General features: G+C 34.7%; 3 protein-coding genes across 4 annotated transcripts; all 3 read left to right on the forward strand.

Annotated features, from left to right (window-relative positions):
• The first annotated feature begins 2803 nt into the window (after positions 1–2803).
• Positions 2804–5594, forward strand: LOC145582876 (uncharacterized). Its single transcript, XM_081639917.1, has 5 exons — positions 2804–3057; positions 4546–4660; positions 4791–4880; positions 4990–5088; positions 5205–5594. The coding sequence occupies exons 1-5, from the start codon at positions 2990–2992 to the stop codon at positions 5304–5306; spliced, it is 474 nt and encodes a 157-aa protein (XP_081496043.1). The 5' UTR covers positions 2804–2989; the 3' UTR covers positions 5307–5594.
• A 2175-nt stretch (positions 5595–7769) lies between these two features.
• Positions 7770–10960, forward strand: LOC145581807 (NADH dehydrogenase [ubiquinone] iron-sulfur protein 5-B-like). Its single transcript, XM_081638835.1, has 2 exons — positions 7770–7996; positions 10740–10960. The coding sequence occupies exons 1-2, from the start codon at positions 7847–7849 to the stop codon at positions 10836–10838; spliced, it is 249 nt and encodes an 82-aa protein (XP_081494961.1). The 5' UTR covers positions 7770–7846; the 3' UTR covers positions 10839–10960.
• Positions 10961–12991: 2031 nt separating this feature from the next.
• LOC145581808 (N-glycosylase/DNA lyase OGG1-like) lies at positions 12992–19156 on the forward strand. Of its 2 annotated transcripts, none has more exons than XM_081638836.1 (4): positions 12992–13238; positions 13683–14484; positions 15195–15405; positions 18464–19156. In XM_081638836.1, the coding sequence occupies exons 2-4, from the start codon at positions 13718–13720 to the stop codon at positions 18680–18682; spliced, it is 1197 nt and encodes a 398-aa protein (XP_081494962.1). In that variant the 5' UTR covers positions 12992–13238; positions 13683–13717; the 3' UTR covers positions 18683–19156. The 2 variants fall into 2 exon arrangements, with proteins under 2 accessions (XP_081494962.1, XP_081494963.1); XM_081638837.1 differs by having other exon boundaries at positions 13689–14484.
• Positions 19157–19203: the final 47 nt, after the last annotated feature.

Raw genomic sequence — 19203 nt, forward strand, 5'->3', positions numbered from 1 at the left:
CATATTGAATGATAATTTTTGAAAAAAATTAAAAAAAAAAAATTGAAAAAGAATAGGAAAGAGAGAATCAAAAAAATGAAGAAATTGCGAGGAAAAAAAATTGGTGGTTAGCATCCGTGCATCACTAAAGGAAATTAAAAAACATAAAAATGAAGGCTTAAGAACAAAAAAAAAGGGAAAATTGAAGGGTATGACATTATGCAAGGGCGATTAGGCAAAAGTGATGGTAAAATTAAAGGTTTTGAACATTGTTTGTGGTAAAATAAAAAAATAATATATATTTTTTTAAACCAATGAAAAATAATAATTGTTGGTGTTAATTATCAAATTTCTCTTTGTTATTTTATGAAAGTTACATTGTAATATCGAATTTTATCAATAATTCGTATTTGGAACAAAATTAATCTTTTATTAGTTGGGTCAAAATTGTATAGCGCACAAGACTAATATAGTTAGGGCTTGTTGAGTTTAACCTATTTATACTTATTTCAAAAGTTAAGAATAGATCAAAAATAAGTTCTGACATACTTTATTGTGTTTATGTGCGATAATAAAAAATTAAAAAAAAACATTATTATGAAATTAATAAAACCACACTTGATATATTTTTTCATTATAGATTATTGTATTTATACTTAAAATCAAAATTTGATTAAATGAGACAATCAAATCAGATCAAAAACCAAATCAAATCCACTCAAATCAGATCAAACCAAACCAAATCCAATCAAATTAGATCAAAAAAATTAGATCAAATCTAATACGTAAAAATAAGTGAATTAAAATGCATTGATGTGCGTGCCCAGTCAATAAAAAAATATTTTTATTCAACAAAAGTTCTGACATATTTCAAGTGGGCCATAAAGCAAGAAAACAGAAATAACGACCGTTATCTTGGAACCGTCTCTTTCTTTTTCTTTTTTACGTTGCTCTTAATCTTGAACTCTGGCTATATATGTTCTTCCTTTTCTCTCGTCTACAAATCCACTAACACATTCTTCTTCTTCCTTAAGATCGACCCCACCGTTGCTACCAGACGACCCACTACTGCTACCAAATGAACCACTGCACAACCACTAGCAGTCTATCACACCGCCTTCCGTCTTCAATAGCGCGACCACGATAATGGCTATTAACAACCTCCCTTTTTGTCATCCCTTCCTATAAAGGGTTAATATGGCCCCACTTTACATATTTTGCTACTAGGGTGTTTTTTGTTCAGCCAGCCGTTATTGCCGCAAAGAGCGATTATAGGTGGTTGTTGTGGCCATGGAAGGGGAGCAGTGGCGGATGTAGAATATTTAAGGTGGAGGGGCACTAAATAAAAAAATAAATGTATAAAGACTTGAACCCAAGACTTTAACACAAATTCAATGCATTACCACTATGACAGAGCTACTTTGATGTTATTTATTGCGTTAAAAGTGTATATAACCTATAAGTTTACACCTTTAACTTAATAAAATTAAAAAAAAAATGGCGGAGCCGGTGCCACCTAGGCCCCTTAATAGCTCCGCCACTGGAGGGGAGAGGAGGGGAGGAGAGGAGAAGAACATCCCACCTCATTCACTTATGCCCTGCACTCCAGCTTCAATTTGAGCCTCCAATGTAAATTATTCCCAAACCAAATAACAACAACCAAACTTGAAAATTGAAGAAGAAACAATCAGATTGAAGAAGAAAGACGTGTCGCTGAAATCAGTGCTCTTGGCTTAGGGTAGGTGACAACAACTAACCATGGTTAGTTATGTGAACTTAATGCCAATATAACATCAGAAATCCGTCCACCCTGTGCTAACATACAAACCCTTACTTTTACATACAAAAAGACGTTTTTACCCAAAGATAAACTAGAAATTGTTATATACACCCCGGGTGTACAGTACACCCAAGTGTACATAATAGACTCTCAACAGTCAAGGTAAACACCTTATGTTTCTCTCCGAGATCAACATGGGCTAGCTTTAAAGATGGGCACGAGCCATGCCGTGCCGGGCCGTGGGCAGTGCCATGAACAAAAATCTGGGAATCGGCACGGGCACGACACGAGGCACGGCGGGTGGCCGGTCCGTGGGTCGGCACGCCGGCACGACACTCGTAATTTTTTTTTATTATATGTATTGTTGTTTTTTTGCTAAATTAATAGAATTATTTATATAAACTTAAACATAATTAGATAAATAATTTATATAACCTTAATGAAAATAAAGTTGTTCAAAATAAATTATATTAACATAAACATAAATTAATAACATTATTTATATAAAATTAAGTTGTATTAATATATATATCGTTTTTTATTTACATTTATTAAATATTAAAAAAAAAAGAAGTGATACGGTCTGACCCGCGGCCGGATACAGCACGATCCGCCAAGCACGTGGGCCATGCCGTGCCGTGGGGTGGGGTGTGCCAAATTTAGGCACGATACGGCACGACCCGCCGCTGAACCGGCACGGCACGCGGTGATGGGCGGCATGGCCCGTTGCCCATCTTTAGCTGGCTCTTAAACAGGCCCTTAGACCTTAGCATGTAGCTATAAGATTTAAACCAAAGTGCATTAAAACATTCATCGTAAATAATGGATGCTCAATAGCTCAAACAACGCGCTTGAGCAAGCTACCACAACACTCGCGAGCACATGCATCCACGTCACACAACTTTCATTTAAAAAAAAAAAACTGATTGGTCCGTCAGACGTGTTAACACTCAGTAGGCCCCACGCCATATCTCATATATTAAATCACGTTACCATCACTCTCTCACTCTCGCAATTCTCTCTTTCCTTCTCCCCCCACCTACTTTTATTTTCATGGTTTTGTAAAAAGTGACAAACACTAAATAATTTTATAAAAGGCGTTTGAAATCTCAAGCGGCAATTTCACTGTTTCTCTCTCTTCCTTCATTGAATCTCTGTCTTCTATCTTACGGCTAGATCGAGGAGAGAGAAAACTTTGTTTAGAGAGAGAAACAAAATCAATCAACAGCAATGGCGTTTATGTCGTTTGTTGGAAGAGTACTCTTCGTTTCTGTCTTCATCCTCTCTGTTTGGCAAGAGTGAGTTTTTTTTTAATGAATCTGATTTTAATACTTATTTTTTTTGAATTTTCATTTAGATCTGCTTGTTTTTTCGTGTTCTCTTTTTTAATTTTTCTTTTAATTTGAGTTATTTTGGAGTTAATTTATATATTGCTGTTGTAATTGTTAAATTTAGGGTTTTGAGTAGAAAGTTGAAGTATTGATGAATTTGAAATTTACGTTTTTGTGTAATCTGAAATTTAGGTCTTTGTTGCAAATTGATTTTGATGTTTGTTGATCTGATGCTTTTAGTTGTGTTGTTCACTTGCATGAGTGCTTGGCATTCAATTTTAGAGGTGAACTCAGTGCTAAGAGCAGCTTGGATTTGTCGTAAAACGATTTAATTGATTGATTTGATCTGATTTAAGATCTAGATCAGTCTCCCATATGTGATTGTTGACTTTAATCTCTTCAGATCTTCGTTATTCGATGATTCCTTCGCTTAGATTGACTTATTGTCGACTTGTCTCTAGTCGCGAATTCTCTTGGAAGTTTAATAAATCGTTTTAGAAGCAGTTGTGTTCCGAGAACTGTTATCATTGTGCTTTCTTCGAATCAATTTTGTCCGTATTTTACAATGTATGTAAAAGATGTGCATAGTTTCAATCATTATTGTCTCAATGTGAATTATCAAAATTTAACTTTCTATATTTTTGGCTTTACATGTTTAAAAATATTAATGATCAATGATGCACGATTGAGTCAGAAACTTTGGGAACTAAGGGAGTGTATGCTTTTTTAGTTACTTTACCTGACTCGCTGACTCGAAGAAGGGGTTTAGCTTTATATTTCGATTTCCTGTTTTTTACCTTGTGAGTTTGGAAATTGTTATAATTTATAAACTAATGCATTTGTAAATAGTGATTGTGCTCTTATTTAGATCATGCTTTCCCATTTCTGCTGGATGCTTACCTACACATTCATGGTTAATTCCTTATGGAATTTACTACTTTTCATGAATGTACTTTGTAATGCTTGTGACGTTTTAAGATCAAGTTTTGGGAAAGGATTAGTAATCTGAACTTCTGAAGTGTTGATACATTCCAAAGCTAAGAAAGCTTTCTTAATTTTCTATATTGATGTGTTACTGTGTAAGGTAATCACTGTCCTTTTTTTGGGTGTCAAGCCACAAAGTTCAAATGATGTAGATGGAATTGAAAACCTGGGTACTCCAAGATTTTGATTTTTTTTTTTTTTTTTGGCATTACCAATTTACCATGATGTTAATAAGAAAAGGGGTGTTCGTTTAGAATGGTATAACCTCTCTCTCTACGTTATGATTTCAACGAATTGCATAACCTCTCTCTCTATACATTATGATTTCTCCATTATTATTTGTTTTCATATTTTCTGTTTGTGTGAACCTGCAACACTACCATTTCTTTTAGGGTGGTGATTTTGCTTGTGGACCTGCTACATTACCATTATGCTGTTCTTACACTAAAATTTTGTTTCCTTTTTGTGTAGGTTCAATGACTTTGGTGTTGACGGTGGGCCCGCAGCTAGGGCATTGCATCCAAAGTTCAATGCTTTCTCTAAACATGTGTTATCACACACTGGGTTTAAACTGCCTTCAGTTGAGGTGAAAATTCATTTTGCCCCTTTGTTTATTACCATCATGGCATCACCGTATTAAGTAATATCATTCTGATTATTACCTGAATACTTTATTTACTGTTAAGCTGTTCTCCCTTTTTTTTTTTTTTTAACAGATGCAGCATTTAATTGCTGCCTCAATAGTCTTGAAGGGACTTGGAAGTCTTCTTTTCATATTGGGAAGCTCTTTTGGAGCTTATCTTCTCGTAAGTAGACATTAATCTTGCCCCTCTTTTGAGCTCAGCCTCTAGCCCCTGACCAAGTAGTGTAATGGTTTAACATTGCCTTGCCTCCCTTATATGTTTTTTCATACAGATTTTGCACCAAGTGCTTGCTACCCCTATCCTGTATGACTTTTACAACTATGATGCTGATCACAAGGAATTTGCGCAACTCTTTGTCAAATTTACCCAGGTGAGGTTTAAATGATGTATACAATGCACATAGTTCTGCATCAGACTTGCTTGCTTTCTTTTTCTGCTTTAGAATTCAGGTAGTGTTTCTCATTGCTGTAATCTGTTACTTTGTAGAATTTGGCACTTTTTGGCGCTTTGCTTTTCTTCATTGGCATGAAGAATTCTATGCCAAGACGGCAAGTAAAGAAGAAGGCCCCCAAGGCTAAAGCAATGTAAGAAGAGTTTGGGAGTTTAATCGTAGCTGAGGACAAGGACACAAGCAAAGGATTATGAGAACTGTTACCCTTTTCTGGACGTAATTTTTGTACCCATTGTATCCATTCCCTTTTAGTTGTCGCTGGATCTCCTTTATTTTAACCTACTCCGTAGTATCTTGATTTTGGCTCTTGCTGTATTTTTTTTTTTTTCCAACGTAGACTTAAATCTTATATTGATGTTAATGCAAAGATATTGTAGGCACATTTCATATTTTCATGGTGATACATGTCATATTTAGACTCATTATATACTGCCTTCAAACTTGAAGGTTGCAGGGGATGTTTCTTTTCCATATTTTTGCTCAAAAAAAAAAAAAAAAAAAAAAAGAAAAAAAAAAAGAAGAAAAAATTCATTGAGGGGTTAGAATCTTTAGTTCACTCTATGAAGACAAGTCACATCTTTTGTTTAAAAGGGGCTAGTTATGGCAACTGGCAAGTTAGTCTTTTGGGGATATTTAGTTGTTAACCAATATCTTATACAAGTATTTCTATTTCCTGTTCTACTGGTTGTAAATCTTGTACTTCAGTTTTCTTTATACAAATAAATGATGTTTTGGGCATCTAGTTACGGGCAATGAATTACTCTACTCTCTTCATCCCTTTTTTTTTGGTGCTTGCATATTTTTTTGAGTGTGCTTTTGAGATTGCTCCACATTTGGTTAATATTTTTACTTGCAACCCCGATTCTTTTCACTTAATTAAAATTGTGGAAGTATTGGTTTTACCAGTAACGTCCTATTCTTTTTACTTTATTCAAATAATTTCGTAAAACTAATTTAAGTTTGTTAATTTCACTTTAATAAATATAAGTTTAGTTTGGTAAAATTAAGTTTTAATCAGTAAAAATCATTAAAAATAAATATAATAGCGACTTAATAAAATTAATTTAGTTTTAATAGAATATTTTCATTTTAGCAAAAATAATTTTATTTCAGTAAAAAGAAAATGCAGTGAATAAGGCAAACACAACTTGGTTTAAAATTGAAAATTTAAAATTTAAACTTTGATGGAGCATAATAGATTATAGAACTATTCGATTTAAAATCAAATACGAGTAAATGAAAGACGCAGTAAAATCGCAAAAGTAAAAAAAAAAAAAAGAGAAATTAACCCAAAGTTAAGACCATATTTTCTTCAAGTAAATGAAAGATGGGGTAAAATCGCAAAAGTGAAAGAGAAATTAACCCAATTTAAGACCATAATTTCTTCACCTTATTGTTAGGAAAATTAGGTTTAATTTGGTACAAACATATGCTTTTTGTTTGTTTGTTTTTTTTTTTTTTTTAACAAGAACTTTTAGTGGAAAGCTAAACGTCGCCCTCAAAATCTAACTAACGCCTGCAAAATAAACTAAAATTAAAAATTTACCCTTTTTTAATCAAAAAAAATTACCCCCTCAATTTATCCCCCTCTTCATACTACCCACCACTACCACCACCACCACCACCACCTCCTCCTCCTCCTCCTCTTTTAATCACCAACTCCTTACCTCTAGTTTCATGATCTACACAGCCGCGGTAATAACGAATAAGGACAAAGGGAAGTCGGTTGCCAACGGAGAAAATGTTTTTTTTTTTCATTTTCTGAATTCGCGGCAAACGCCTAGATTTTTCGCACGTCCTAGGCTCAAACGCCTAGTTCGTGCGAACAACCGTGTGGTTGTATGAAAAATCTGATCGTTTGAGGTGAAACGCCTAGTTTTTTAGAATACCCTACGCTGAAACGCCTAGTTTTTTTTTGAAAAATTCTAGGCGTTTCAGCCTAGGGTATTCGAAAATTCTAGGCGTTTCTTGGGTTTTGAATTTTTTTAAAAAAATTATCGCGATGTACCGATTCCGTACGGTTCGACGAGCCTTTGGATAGCGTCTAAGGTTGTGTTTCTGGTATTTCGTCGTTGTCCATAAGATCTAACGAATTTGATTTTGCAAAATTTAAAAAATTTGTTTGATTTTGAAACTCACGGTGGTTGGGGTGGTTGTTTGGTGAGCGTTAGTGGCCGTTGACCACTAGAGAGAACGGTAAAAGTGTAAAATTGAGGTAAAATTAATTATTTTTATAATCGTTATTATAAGGATAAATACATAATTTTATTTTATTTTGCGGGCGTTAGTTAGATAATCGAGGGCGGTATTTAACAACCCCCAAGTTTTATTGTTTTGTATTTTATTCATCCGATTTTCACTTATCCGAATTTATTAGACCTTATTAAAACTTATTTTAGTTGTAATCTGTACTTGGGCAAACCTTTTTAAAACTTATCTGAATTACACCTAAGCTGAACTTATCTGAATTTATTTTACCTTAAATAAGTGAAAATAAGGTGAATAGATTAAAAGTATATTTTAATAAAAAAATTATTGGATGGTAGGTTTGAGCCGACCCGGCCCGGCCCGATGCAAAGTAGATGAGCAGATTGGCAGGTCTGTGCAGTGAAACCTCCAAAACCAAAAATTCATCGTTCTCCTCCGGAAAAACGAGTTGAAGAGAGAGAAAGTTTCAATGGCGTCAGGTTGGGGAATATCAGGTAACAAGGGAAGATGCTACGACTTCTGGATTGACTTCAGTGAGTGTATGTCTCGTTGTCGTGAACCCAAGGACTGCTCTCTCCTTCGCGAAGATTACCTTGAATGCCTTCATCACTCCAAAGAGGTTTCTTTTACTTTCTCTCTTTTTCCATTTTCATTTTCCTTTTTTCACTTTCATCGTCCCCATTTCTTCAATTTCCGATCTTGCATTTCCCCAATTCTTACATTGTTGCCCCCTTATAAAAACCCTAATTTATTATTGCCTACTGATTTTCTTTTTTTCTTTTTTTGAATAGTAGATCTTGGTTCTATAATTATATATATTTTTTGTTGTTTGATTTGAGGAGTTGCACTTTTAAAATTTTTGAAGATTGCTGCTTGCATTTTTTTGGATATTTATTTGATTTCTGATCGCGTATTTATTCAAACTATTCTGGCTTTGTAATTGTCAAATTGATTGGTGTCTGACTTTTTAGGAGTTTAAGCTTCAGCCTTTTCTGATTCCAGTTGCTTGGAGATTAAATGTATATGAAATGATACTGTAGAGATTAATCAATTGGCCTAGGTATAACCATACAAAAATTCATTAGTAACTCACTGTTGTGATTATATATTCAGGGAAATTGAACATTTTTAGAAAAAGGCCTTGATCTTTATTATTAATATAGTAGTTTTGAGCTGGACTGTCTTCTATTATTCAAAGTATCAGATATAGTCTAATTAATTTATGAATATTAACCCCTCTTGGGCTTTCTTATTTTCCTGTTGAACAAAATTTCCAAATCGAACCTTATTTCACTCGCACTCTTATATATTGTCAACATTATATGAATCCCATTTGCCAAACTAACTCCCGTTCTCTTTCTATTACACCCTTACAATTGTTATCTAAAGTGATCTTAGATATGTTACAAGTCTATTTAGGCTATGAAAATAAGAGTGGTTTAAGGGGAGAGAGAACGGGACCCTTTCATGGTTGGTCTTTGAGCAAGCTAAATTAGTAAATTAGCAATAAATAGTAGATATATAAAACTATGAAGCCTAGTGTTTAGATTAGTTCTGGGTTCTATCTATAGTCTGAATGACAATGTTGGAGTACTAATTCATAATGTCATATTTTGGAAGTGATTTTCTTAGCCAAGGTATGGCTTATGTATTTTCAGGAATCTGTTGTGGTAAGTTAAGTGGTTACAGTAGCTCAGTATTAGGTGGGATCCTTTTCACAACAACTGAGATTTCTGAGGTTTGATGGTTGCTAGTAACCAGTGTCACTTGGTAGAAACATGTAAGCTGTCAGTTATAAGAGCGCGGCATGCAGGTGTAGAAAGTTACAGAATTGCCCCTATATGCTATATTGAACCTAGTAATCAGGTGTTTTTGTGGCCTCATTTGTTATTGTTTCATGTATATTGTGTAAAATCCTTCAGTAGAAGCAAACTATTGGACTCATCCAAGCAGGTTCAAGTGACCCATAGTATGTTATACCTGTCTTTACCCCTGATGACTGTTTGTCTAGCGATTAAGTAGGTGTTCAATTGGGGTGAATGATTAGGACTTTGGAAGTAAGGCTTCTTATTGGGTTTGTTTGTGGGATAAAGCTGTTTTCTTGGCCTCTCTTTGAATGTATGTCTTGGGGTCTTTATGAGTTTATCTCTTTCTGATGTACAATGTGATTGGTGCACAAATTTTCCACGCTGGTTTGTTGGACTCTTTACTCTACAATATTTAACACATGATTTCTTGGTTCTTCTTAGAAAAAAAATATGTATAAAAAATTAGTTCGTAGGAAAATCCAGTTGATGATGACAATTTCCTGTTTTGACGGTTTTACTTCAACATGATGGAGTGTGAGTTCATCATACAAATAGTAAAACTTTAAATTCCTCTTGAAGATGGCTACAGGAAATGAATGGGAATTCTGAAATTGATACCAGATCATTAGTGATGCAGCGAACTAGGTTTATGATAACTGACCAAATCTGGTTATCTATTCATGTTTGAGATTGATTGAAGTATAAGCCAACCTTTTGTTGGTGGAAAATCTGAGCTTCCTAGTTCATAAATGACATGTAATACATTTGAAATGATGTAAAGATACATATATGTTCATGACCCTTAAGTGCTCATTATATATTTAGAAATGAAAAACAATGGTGGCATCTGCTTGATGTAGTTTCTTGTAAATCCTTCATCCAATTAAAATTTAATTTTCTAGTGTCATCAATTCATCATGGGAATTTGGGCAATGTCTTGGGCACATCTAAAAATGAACAGTTTTTGGAACAAAGAGAATAAATCTTCATGATGACTATGGCTAGCTAGGTCATATTTCGTAACTTTTACAGCTAGGCTTTGAAGGTTGCCAATGGAGAATTCTTTTGCTTCCTTTGATAATATGCTTGCTTTATAGTTATTATTATTATTATTTTTTTTCTTTACCGTTTTTGGTTTCCATGATCTGAGGTTACCAAATTAACTAATTGCCAAATATGCCAATGCCTCATTGGTAGCTCAGATCATGGAAACATCCCTGCTCATGCAGTTTGCACTGATGGTGCCAAGACTGCCAACCAAGAGTACATCTGAGGACGGAGGCTCTCACTAGAAGCTTTCATCTTGTCCCAAATCACATACTCCATCTTAATTAGATTATAAGACGCATAAATTATATTATAAGACGCATATAAGCTGTCTCCTTTTCTAATACATTAATTATATTTGACCGTGTAACCCAGTTTGCCACTAATTAATTTAAGTGATGAGGATAAAAGCTACAAAAATACAGTAACATGGTTAGGCACATTATTGGCATACTTTATTTTGAGGCTTCCTACGTAATTAAGTATATTTGTTTGATTAATTTGCAGTTTCAACGAAGGAACAGGGTGTACAAGGAAGAGCAACGTCAGATAAGAGCAGCTGCAAGGAAGGCCAAGGGCGAAGACAATAGTGATACTCATCACTGATGAGCTATTATGATAAATCTTGGAATTCCGTAATAGAAATTCTGTTATTTGATTTCGACTGGAATTGCATTATATGCGTTTTTGAGTTTGTCAATTTTTCATGTGCAAATTGATGAAGAGAATTTTTGTTCTGCTTGGTTTATGTGAAATAAACATTGCACAAAATATTGTTGCAACATTCTCATCTTTAAAAGTTTTAAGGTACAGCAGCCTCTATCTTGCTTAGTACAGACAAATAACGCGGAAAGAACATCTAGCTATTTTATAAACAACATATAGTTATTTTATAAAAAACATGTAACTGTTTTGTAAAGAACATTTTTTTTTAATATATATATATATATATATATATATATATATATATATATATATATATATATATAGAACATCTGTAATATTAATGAAGAACATGAAAATATTATGTAATGAACATGATTTATGTATATCCACCATAATTTTAAGACAAAATTCAAAGAATAATACACAATAAGCAATGAACATTATATCACAAATAAAATTACATTGCATTGGCAATCAAAGAACATGAAAATATTATGTAATGAACATGATTTATGTATATCCACCATAATTTTAAGACAAAATTCAAAGAATAATACACAATAAGCAATGAACATTATATCACAAATAAAATTACATTGCATTGGCAATCAAAGAACATGAACATACATTCTTTTCACTCTTTTTTGGTGCAAATATGTTTCTTTTACTTTGGGTATATGTTCTTTATATTTTAATAGTATGTTCTTTTCATTACATTTTTACGTTCTTTACATTTGTATAATATGTTCTTTTCGCGAAACAGCTGTATGATGCAAGGTACCCACGCCTGTAGAAACCACACACTGATCATCTTGGGTGCTTCGAAAAGTTCAAATTTGGCAAAATTCCACTTATGGTACCTTTGATTTGGGGTATAATTCTACTTAGGGTTTCTTAGGTGAATTGCACTCTATTGTTTTTATTTATTTTTATTTTTATTTATTTTGTTTCATGCTATTATCTTTCTTGTCAAACTAGATTTAGGCATTGTTGTTCAGGGTAGTCTAACGGTTGGGGAGCTCTTTCCGTTAATTTCCCAACTTTAGTTGTTGCCTTGTTGGTAATGGTAATATTAGTAAGGGAATGCATGTAAACGAATAATTTTAAGGTTACAAATATTTGGATATTTAGTAGCATCAGTATTACGGTATTACCACATCAAAGAAGCGCGGATGGGAAAAACTCATACAGTCAGATTACAAAAGTTTTGATAAAACATTTAAAATGAAACCAGATTTTTACTCCACGCAAAAAATGATTGAACAAAAACCACTAGGATAAACAATTTCCTGTGGCAGTAATGTAAATTTATGTGTTGCCATTTGAATTTACGGAGTAATAAGCATATCGTATATTAAAATAAAGGTTAATCTTAAGTAAATCAGAAATAAAGGTAAAGTGACGTTAATGAGAGCAACAACTTCAATGGCAAATACTAACAACTTCAAGGATAGGGTGTTTATCGTCCTCTGCTCGGGAGCTCCATTGAAGCTACTATTGAACTTTTTCTTCTTCAATTCTTTAATGGAATACTCCTTCCGTCTCATAATACATAAAACGTTGGACATTTTTTTTCACTATTCATGTATTAGGTTAGACCATATTTTTTTACTGATATAATTAAAACATATTTTATCATAAAATATGTTAGGTAGATTTTAATATAAAGTTTCATAATATAATTTTTTAAATAATTTTTATTAATATAAAAATAAAGTCAAACTATGGCATGCATGCAATGTTTGACTGTGTCATATAGAGGGAGTAGTTAATTTGACACCGTCAATTTTTTCTTCTTCAATTCTTTAACATCTTTAACGGAAAAATTATTTTGGCACCGTCAATTATAAATAGCTTGAATTATCAATTTTTGAACTCTAGAATAATACGGAGTACAAAAACACACCAGCAATGCAGTTAAAAAAAAAAAAAAATACTCGTACGGTATACTATTACGTATGTTTCAAACTATTTGTAGTGATTTGCCGTAAAATATGAATAAAAATGTCTAATCAATGCAAATAATTTAAAAGAGATGTAGTAAATGCTAGAAATGTTTTATGAAGACCAAACTACCCATTCATTTTCCAGATTCCCACTCGTTCTGCTACTACTCATCCTCTCCTCAATACTTCTTTCCTCTCTAACCAAAAAATCTCCATTGCTGAAGAATTCCTGAGATATTTATGTTTTATGCCAATTAAATTCTCTTTGTTCAAATGTTCATTCATCCATCAAACTCAAACTTAATGGGCATCGCATGCTTCTAACGGTAGCTCGTATTGGGTTTCGAAAAATTCATCGATTTTGTAGGTTAACTTGAAGTCGCCGGAATCAATAGTGAGTATTCTAATCTGTTTTCTGCTTCTTTTTTATTGGTGAGATTTTGAATAAGTTCTGAACTATTGAATCCAGAATTAGTTTTTTCAGTTAAGATTACAAATTAATTTGAAACGATTATGTCATTGCTTTAGTTGGGATAATTTCCCTTAACTAGGAACTTCAATCATTTCATGCTTAAATGGAACCTTTTCTTTTGCTTCATCGTTTCCTGTTTGTTGCTCAATGAGCCATTATTATGGAGAATTGGGAGAATTACAAAATTATCAGCATGTTAATTTGTGCATTGGGCTTGCATATTTGTGATACAACTAGCATATTATTATTGTTCATGTAGCTGACCCCACTTATGGGATTAAAGCATTGATTGATTGATTGATTTGGAGGATATACGCTATGAACTATGAAGTGGTTGACCACTCTTCTCCAATGACTTGTTGCCAGTTTCAGGAAACGCTGTAAAACTTGTAATACCAATCATGAAGCGGAGGAGACCTTTTACTTCTCCTGGTTCTGCTGTTAAGTGCACAGCTCCCTCAACCCCTCCAACTCCGCGCAATGTGGACATCTCCCAGTTTGCTAAAACCAAAACAAACCTTAACTCAGAAACTTTGTCTCACTCTTCAAATAGACCGTCTAAGAGATCTTTGTCTCGAATTCTCAAAATCCAAAACATGCCAACTGATAAATGGGTGCCCCTTGATTTGGGGAAACAAGAGTTGTCTTTGCTCCTGACTTTTCCTACTGGACAGACCTTCAGGTGGAAGAAAACAGGGACACTCCAATACACTGGCGTTGTCAAGTCTCATTTGGTGTCCTTGAAGCACCTTGAAAATGGTGATGTCGCTTACCAATTTCACCCGGTTACCTGTCCTACTTCCAGTTCCATTTCCAATTTCACTGAGGAGGAGGATGCTAAGCTAGCTTTGCTTGATTTTCTCAATGTGGGTATTCGTCTGGCTGATTTGTGGGAGAGTTTTGCAGCCTCCGATCAGAGGTTTTCTGAGCTAGCACCTCATTTGGCTGGTGCCCGTGTGCTTAGGCAGGATCCTTTGGAGTGCCTCATTCAGTTTTTGTGTTCGTCTAATAATAACATTCAAAGGATCACTCGAATGGTCGACTACATTTCTTCTTTAGGTCATTATTTGGGGAGTGTTGAGGGGTTTCAATTTTATCAATTTCCGTCATTGGAGCGGTTGGCCATGATCTCTGAAGAGGAGCTAAGGGAGGCTGGCTTTGGTTATAGGTTGGTTTTCCCCTCATTTTGCATCTAGATTAGTTTGTCACTTTCTTTGTCTTTTATCTTGAAGATAAAATGGCTTGCAAACAGAAAGGAATTCTTCTGCTTTCTTTTATTGTTATAACTTAAAGTTATAACATCATGTATGCTCAACTAAAATTGATTGGTCAAAATATCATGATTTTTTGTGGTTGGAATGTCATGGTTTTGTACTGTTGGATGTCACTATAAAGGCTGCTTAACCAGTTTGAGACTTTGAGTTGAGATCTTTTGAGCTCCTCCATTATTGTTGCTGCTACATTGGCGAACAAATTAGTGTAAGTCTTGGTGCTATGTTTTTTGCCACGAGCTAATTAGCTCCACACTAAATTTTATCAATTGTTTAGTTTTTGATTGTTTTTGGTGTGAATGCATTACTAACATGAGCTTCTTAAGATTTAAGTGGCATTGTGAGGGTTGCCAATTCATAATAAAAAAGTTGTTATATCTTGCCTTTGATCTTCTGTGCCTTGGCCATCACCTCCGTTTTGTTTTAATTTATTTTATACTTTTTCAGCCTTTTAGATTATCTTATACAATTCCCAATGTGCCTTTATGCATCCTTATTTTTTAAATAAATAATGAGTCCTCTTCTTACCTTTGTCAGAGTGCATAGTTTTTCATGTCATCATTGTATGTAATTTGACGTCCCATTTATTATTGATTTGCATGAAAAGAGCAAAATATATAGTTGGCACAATAAAAGCCCTGCAATTGAAGCCTGGTGGTGGTGTTGAGTGGCTTTCTTCTTTGCGTGAATTGGACCTTAAAGAAGTCATAAATGAACTCTCCACTTTTCCCGGTGTGGGTCCAAAGGTGGCATCATGTGTAGCTCTCTTCTCCCTGGATCAACATCATGCAGTTCCAGTTGACACTCATGTCTGGAAGGTAAACAACTGTAAATTTGTCAGTGATTATGGCCTTCTTTTTTACTGACTTTGTGGTTGGATAGAAGTTTTGGAGGGAAGGGGAGGGGGAGGAATAGAAGGTTCAATTTCCTTTGTTTGGATAACAATCAGTTGGGCTAAGTAAAGGGGGGTGAACTGTTTCTTGTCATGTGTGTTCCCTGATGCTTTTTCTAAGCCAAATACTTCTAGCATCGCTGCCTACCTAATAGTTAAATGAATTAAACTTTCAGTTGACCTTATTTGAAATGGACTATCAGTGTTGGCAGATGATCTTCTCTAAATTCTGACCAATGTATAAAAAGGCTCAAGGGGCAATGAGGCGATGAAGGTCCTGCTGCGCCTTGGCCGCGGCTTAGTGTGCCTCTTTGACGTGAGGCGCACAACATACAACAATTAAAGAAATTTGCCTGTGTGCCTCAAGTGTGCCTTAGGTGCGTCAAAGACTCGAAGGATAGAAATATTGTACCCTTTGATACATAAAATCAAGAAGTTTTGGTCCGATTTCCCAATTACCAATGGAAGTTGTCATTGGTTGAAAAGGGTGTTTTTAAAATTTTCGATCCTCTGACATTCAGATAAATAAGAATAGTTCATAGTGAGACTTGTGAAAGATTGTAAACTTGCTACCCTTTTATTTTCCTTCCAAATCTTCTGTCGAATTCAAATCCTTCTAAACCAACATCTTCCATTCACATAATTTTTGCTAGTTCCTTCCTTTCCTTCTCCTTCTCTCTCACTTCTTCCCCTCTTTCTTCCCAAATACTAAAAACTCATTGTAAAGTTGGAAGAGACTATTCTGTAAGCTTTAGGCTATGATGATAATTTGTTTCTTATGTGGCTCTTTTCTCTTAAGCTTATTATTGTTAAACTAAACTTATTTTTGCTAATTAATTTTGTTAAACAAAAATTAATTATGCTAAACTTATTATCGCTAAAACTTATTTCAATAAGTGGAGAACTGAGCCCATACTATGAAGTAGTCTAGTAGTCATCGCCTTTTGAGTATAGTGGGAAGAGTCTCTATGCATCCGTACTTTTTACTTTGTGTACATCCAACTTCTCGCTTTTCACAATATAATGGATTCATCATCTTTAAGTTATTCTATGTTGCACAATCTTGTCTCTTATTGGCGTTGTGATTTTAGGAGTGTTAATAACCACATGTAAAAAAAATGAGAGGGACATTTATGTTGTAATACATTCAAAATTATTAGAAAAGATGTTGTGTGATTGAAAACAAGAGTTGCATACTGAGGCAACTTCCTGTGGTCAGGAAGTGGTGGAGAAAAATGTAAAAAGTAAATAAAAAAAACTGGTGAGAGTGAGAGAATGGGTGGTGGCCTGGTGGGCAAGGAGTAAGTAATTGAGTTGAGTATGAGACTGGTCAGTTAGTAAATTCATAGAAGAATTTGCAACCTAATCATACGGTCCAGAAACAATCGGACCGGACAGTTACTGGAACTGGAATCTGGCTTTCTAGGGCCTGGGGCCGGACCTATAAATTTTGGTATGGTGTTGGATCTGTTGGACCTTTTTGCTTCCACCCCCCCCCTCCCCCAAGAAAATCCCTAAATTTTTGAAAATCACATCTGGTTTCAGTCTTATTATGCACATTCCTACCTACTCACATGATCTCTTATCCTCACCATTTAATTTTATTTTCTCTGTCCCAATTTTATCATCACATCTATGTAAGATCCCACATAATTTTTAATGTTGTATAATGTTCAAAGTTTGACCTCGTAATCGAAGCAGTCCCTTTAGGATGAACCAGAAAGGCAGGGAGTACAAATAAAAAGGTATATAGAGTCGTGAAGGTCTGCAAGGCTCAAGCTTACAGACAAACTAAAAAAGTAGAAATAAAAAGGTATGTAGAGTTATGAGAGGTACTGGGAGTGATGATAACATGGTGTTGTTGTCTTGTCGAAACTATTCTGGCATATAAAGCATATAAAGTACAAGGTCAAATGTGATGTTGCATCATAGGCGAGGGCCTCTGCGGCTACTTGCTGACTAGAATTTTCATTCTCATGTCTAAAGCAGCATGAGGGTGGCTTGTCTGCGTCAATTAGCTGCTTATAAATAGGAGGGAGTGTTTGGAAGCTGAAGGGACCTTTGGTGCTGATTGCTGAGTTTTCTTTCCTTAGAATTTTTTAAATATGGTCTACGTTTATCAAAATTTCAGTTGGTTGTCACAACCATGGTGTGAACTCTAATGTTTAATGGATATGTAGTGTATGTATTGGCATATATACATTATTCTAGTAAGATATTTATAGGATAGCTAAAGCTGAAGGATATGCATTGCTTATGCTTATAGTGCTTAGTGTCCAGCCTATACATTCATAAACCAGTTGTGAACAAGATCTATATTTAATAAATTATTATTGCATTTGTCATGAGTTGGCATATTGAGGACAAAACAATCTTCATATCCTGCTGAGAGGTTGCTTTTTCCACCCAGTTTTATTTTTCGTGAGATTAATTCATCTTTCAGGACTTCTACCTTTTAATGGTTGGCGTATAGTTAACATCTGGACCGGATCCTTATAAACCAAGACCCCGCCCCCAAGTGTTCCCCTTAGTTGTTTTGGATCTTGGGGGGTATAGGGTATCGTTGTACCTGAGGAGTTTGATTGCTTGCCTGCAAAAATCAAACACTGTTGGTTAATTAGTCATAAACTTGGCAGATAATTAAAGGAAAAGGATTTATGATTAAATTTGAATTCAATTAACTATTACATCAATTAGAAGCTCCAATATGCACACAGATGTACCTAGCTCTATGTACTCAATAATATTTTATGCTCCTTTGCTCTTAGAACTTTCTCACTCAGTTTATTTGCTCATTTCAAGAGCTCAAAAATCCAATTAAGGGAATGTGCAAATAAATAGTATTGGGCAGTTGGGAAGTTGCATGCATCAATCAAGGGATGTTTGCTTTCCTTGGTTGAAACAGTTGTAATTTCTTGATTTTTTTTTTGTTAAAGTCATTTTTTGATTTGTTGAGCTTCTATCGGTGACGGTGTGTTGGGCAGGTTGCTACAAGGTACCTTATGCCTGAGCTTGCAGGTGTCCGTATGACATCAAAGCTGTGCAGCAGTGTGGCTGAAGCATTTGTTACAAGGTATGGGAAATATGCTGGCTGGGCACAAACCCTACTTTTTGTCTCTGAGTTGCCCTCTCAAAAGGCTATCATACCATCAGAAGTTTGCAATATGAAAGAGAAGAATCTGTTGGACAAAAAAGTTTTTTAGTGAAAATGAAGACGTGTGTGTAGCCAAGTTGTGAATATAGGAGATTTGAGACGTAGAACAAATGATACTTTGCCTTCTGATCCATGGGCTGGTCTCTTTGCTGGGTCTCGTCTTGCTACTAAAGCTACTTCTCTGGACTTTGTTGCCCCCATGGTCAAGGAAGGGGGGAAGATTGCTCAACTTCAAAACGAGGATTTGGAAGCTATGTCCAGCAAGTGGGGTACATAAATGGTAATGTATGTTGTTGGTGAGATTTCTACAGTTGCATCTATTAGACGTTTCATTGCAATTGGAATTATGTAGCTCAACCTGAAATATTGTTGCAAAATCATTCTTTACACAAAGACATCAGACTTCTGCACTAGTAAGAGGCTTTTCTGGAAATTCTGCCTCTGTTTGGATGTATTGTTGCAAAATCATTCTTTACACAAAATCATTCTTTCACGAAAGTTGCTTATATTTGTATGTTATAAAGCCCCATATTCTTAGAATTTGAAGAACTAGAATTGATTTTTCCATTA

Source organism: Chenopodium album, chromosome 15 (assembly GCF_948465745.1).
Source record: "Chenopodium album chromosome 15, dcCheAlbu1.1, whole genome shotgun sequence".
Classification (NCBI taxonomy): domain Eukaryota; kingdom Viridiplantae; phylum Streptophyta; class Magnoliopsida; order Caryophyllales; family Amaranthaceae; genus Chenopodium; species Chenopodium album.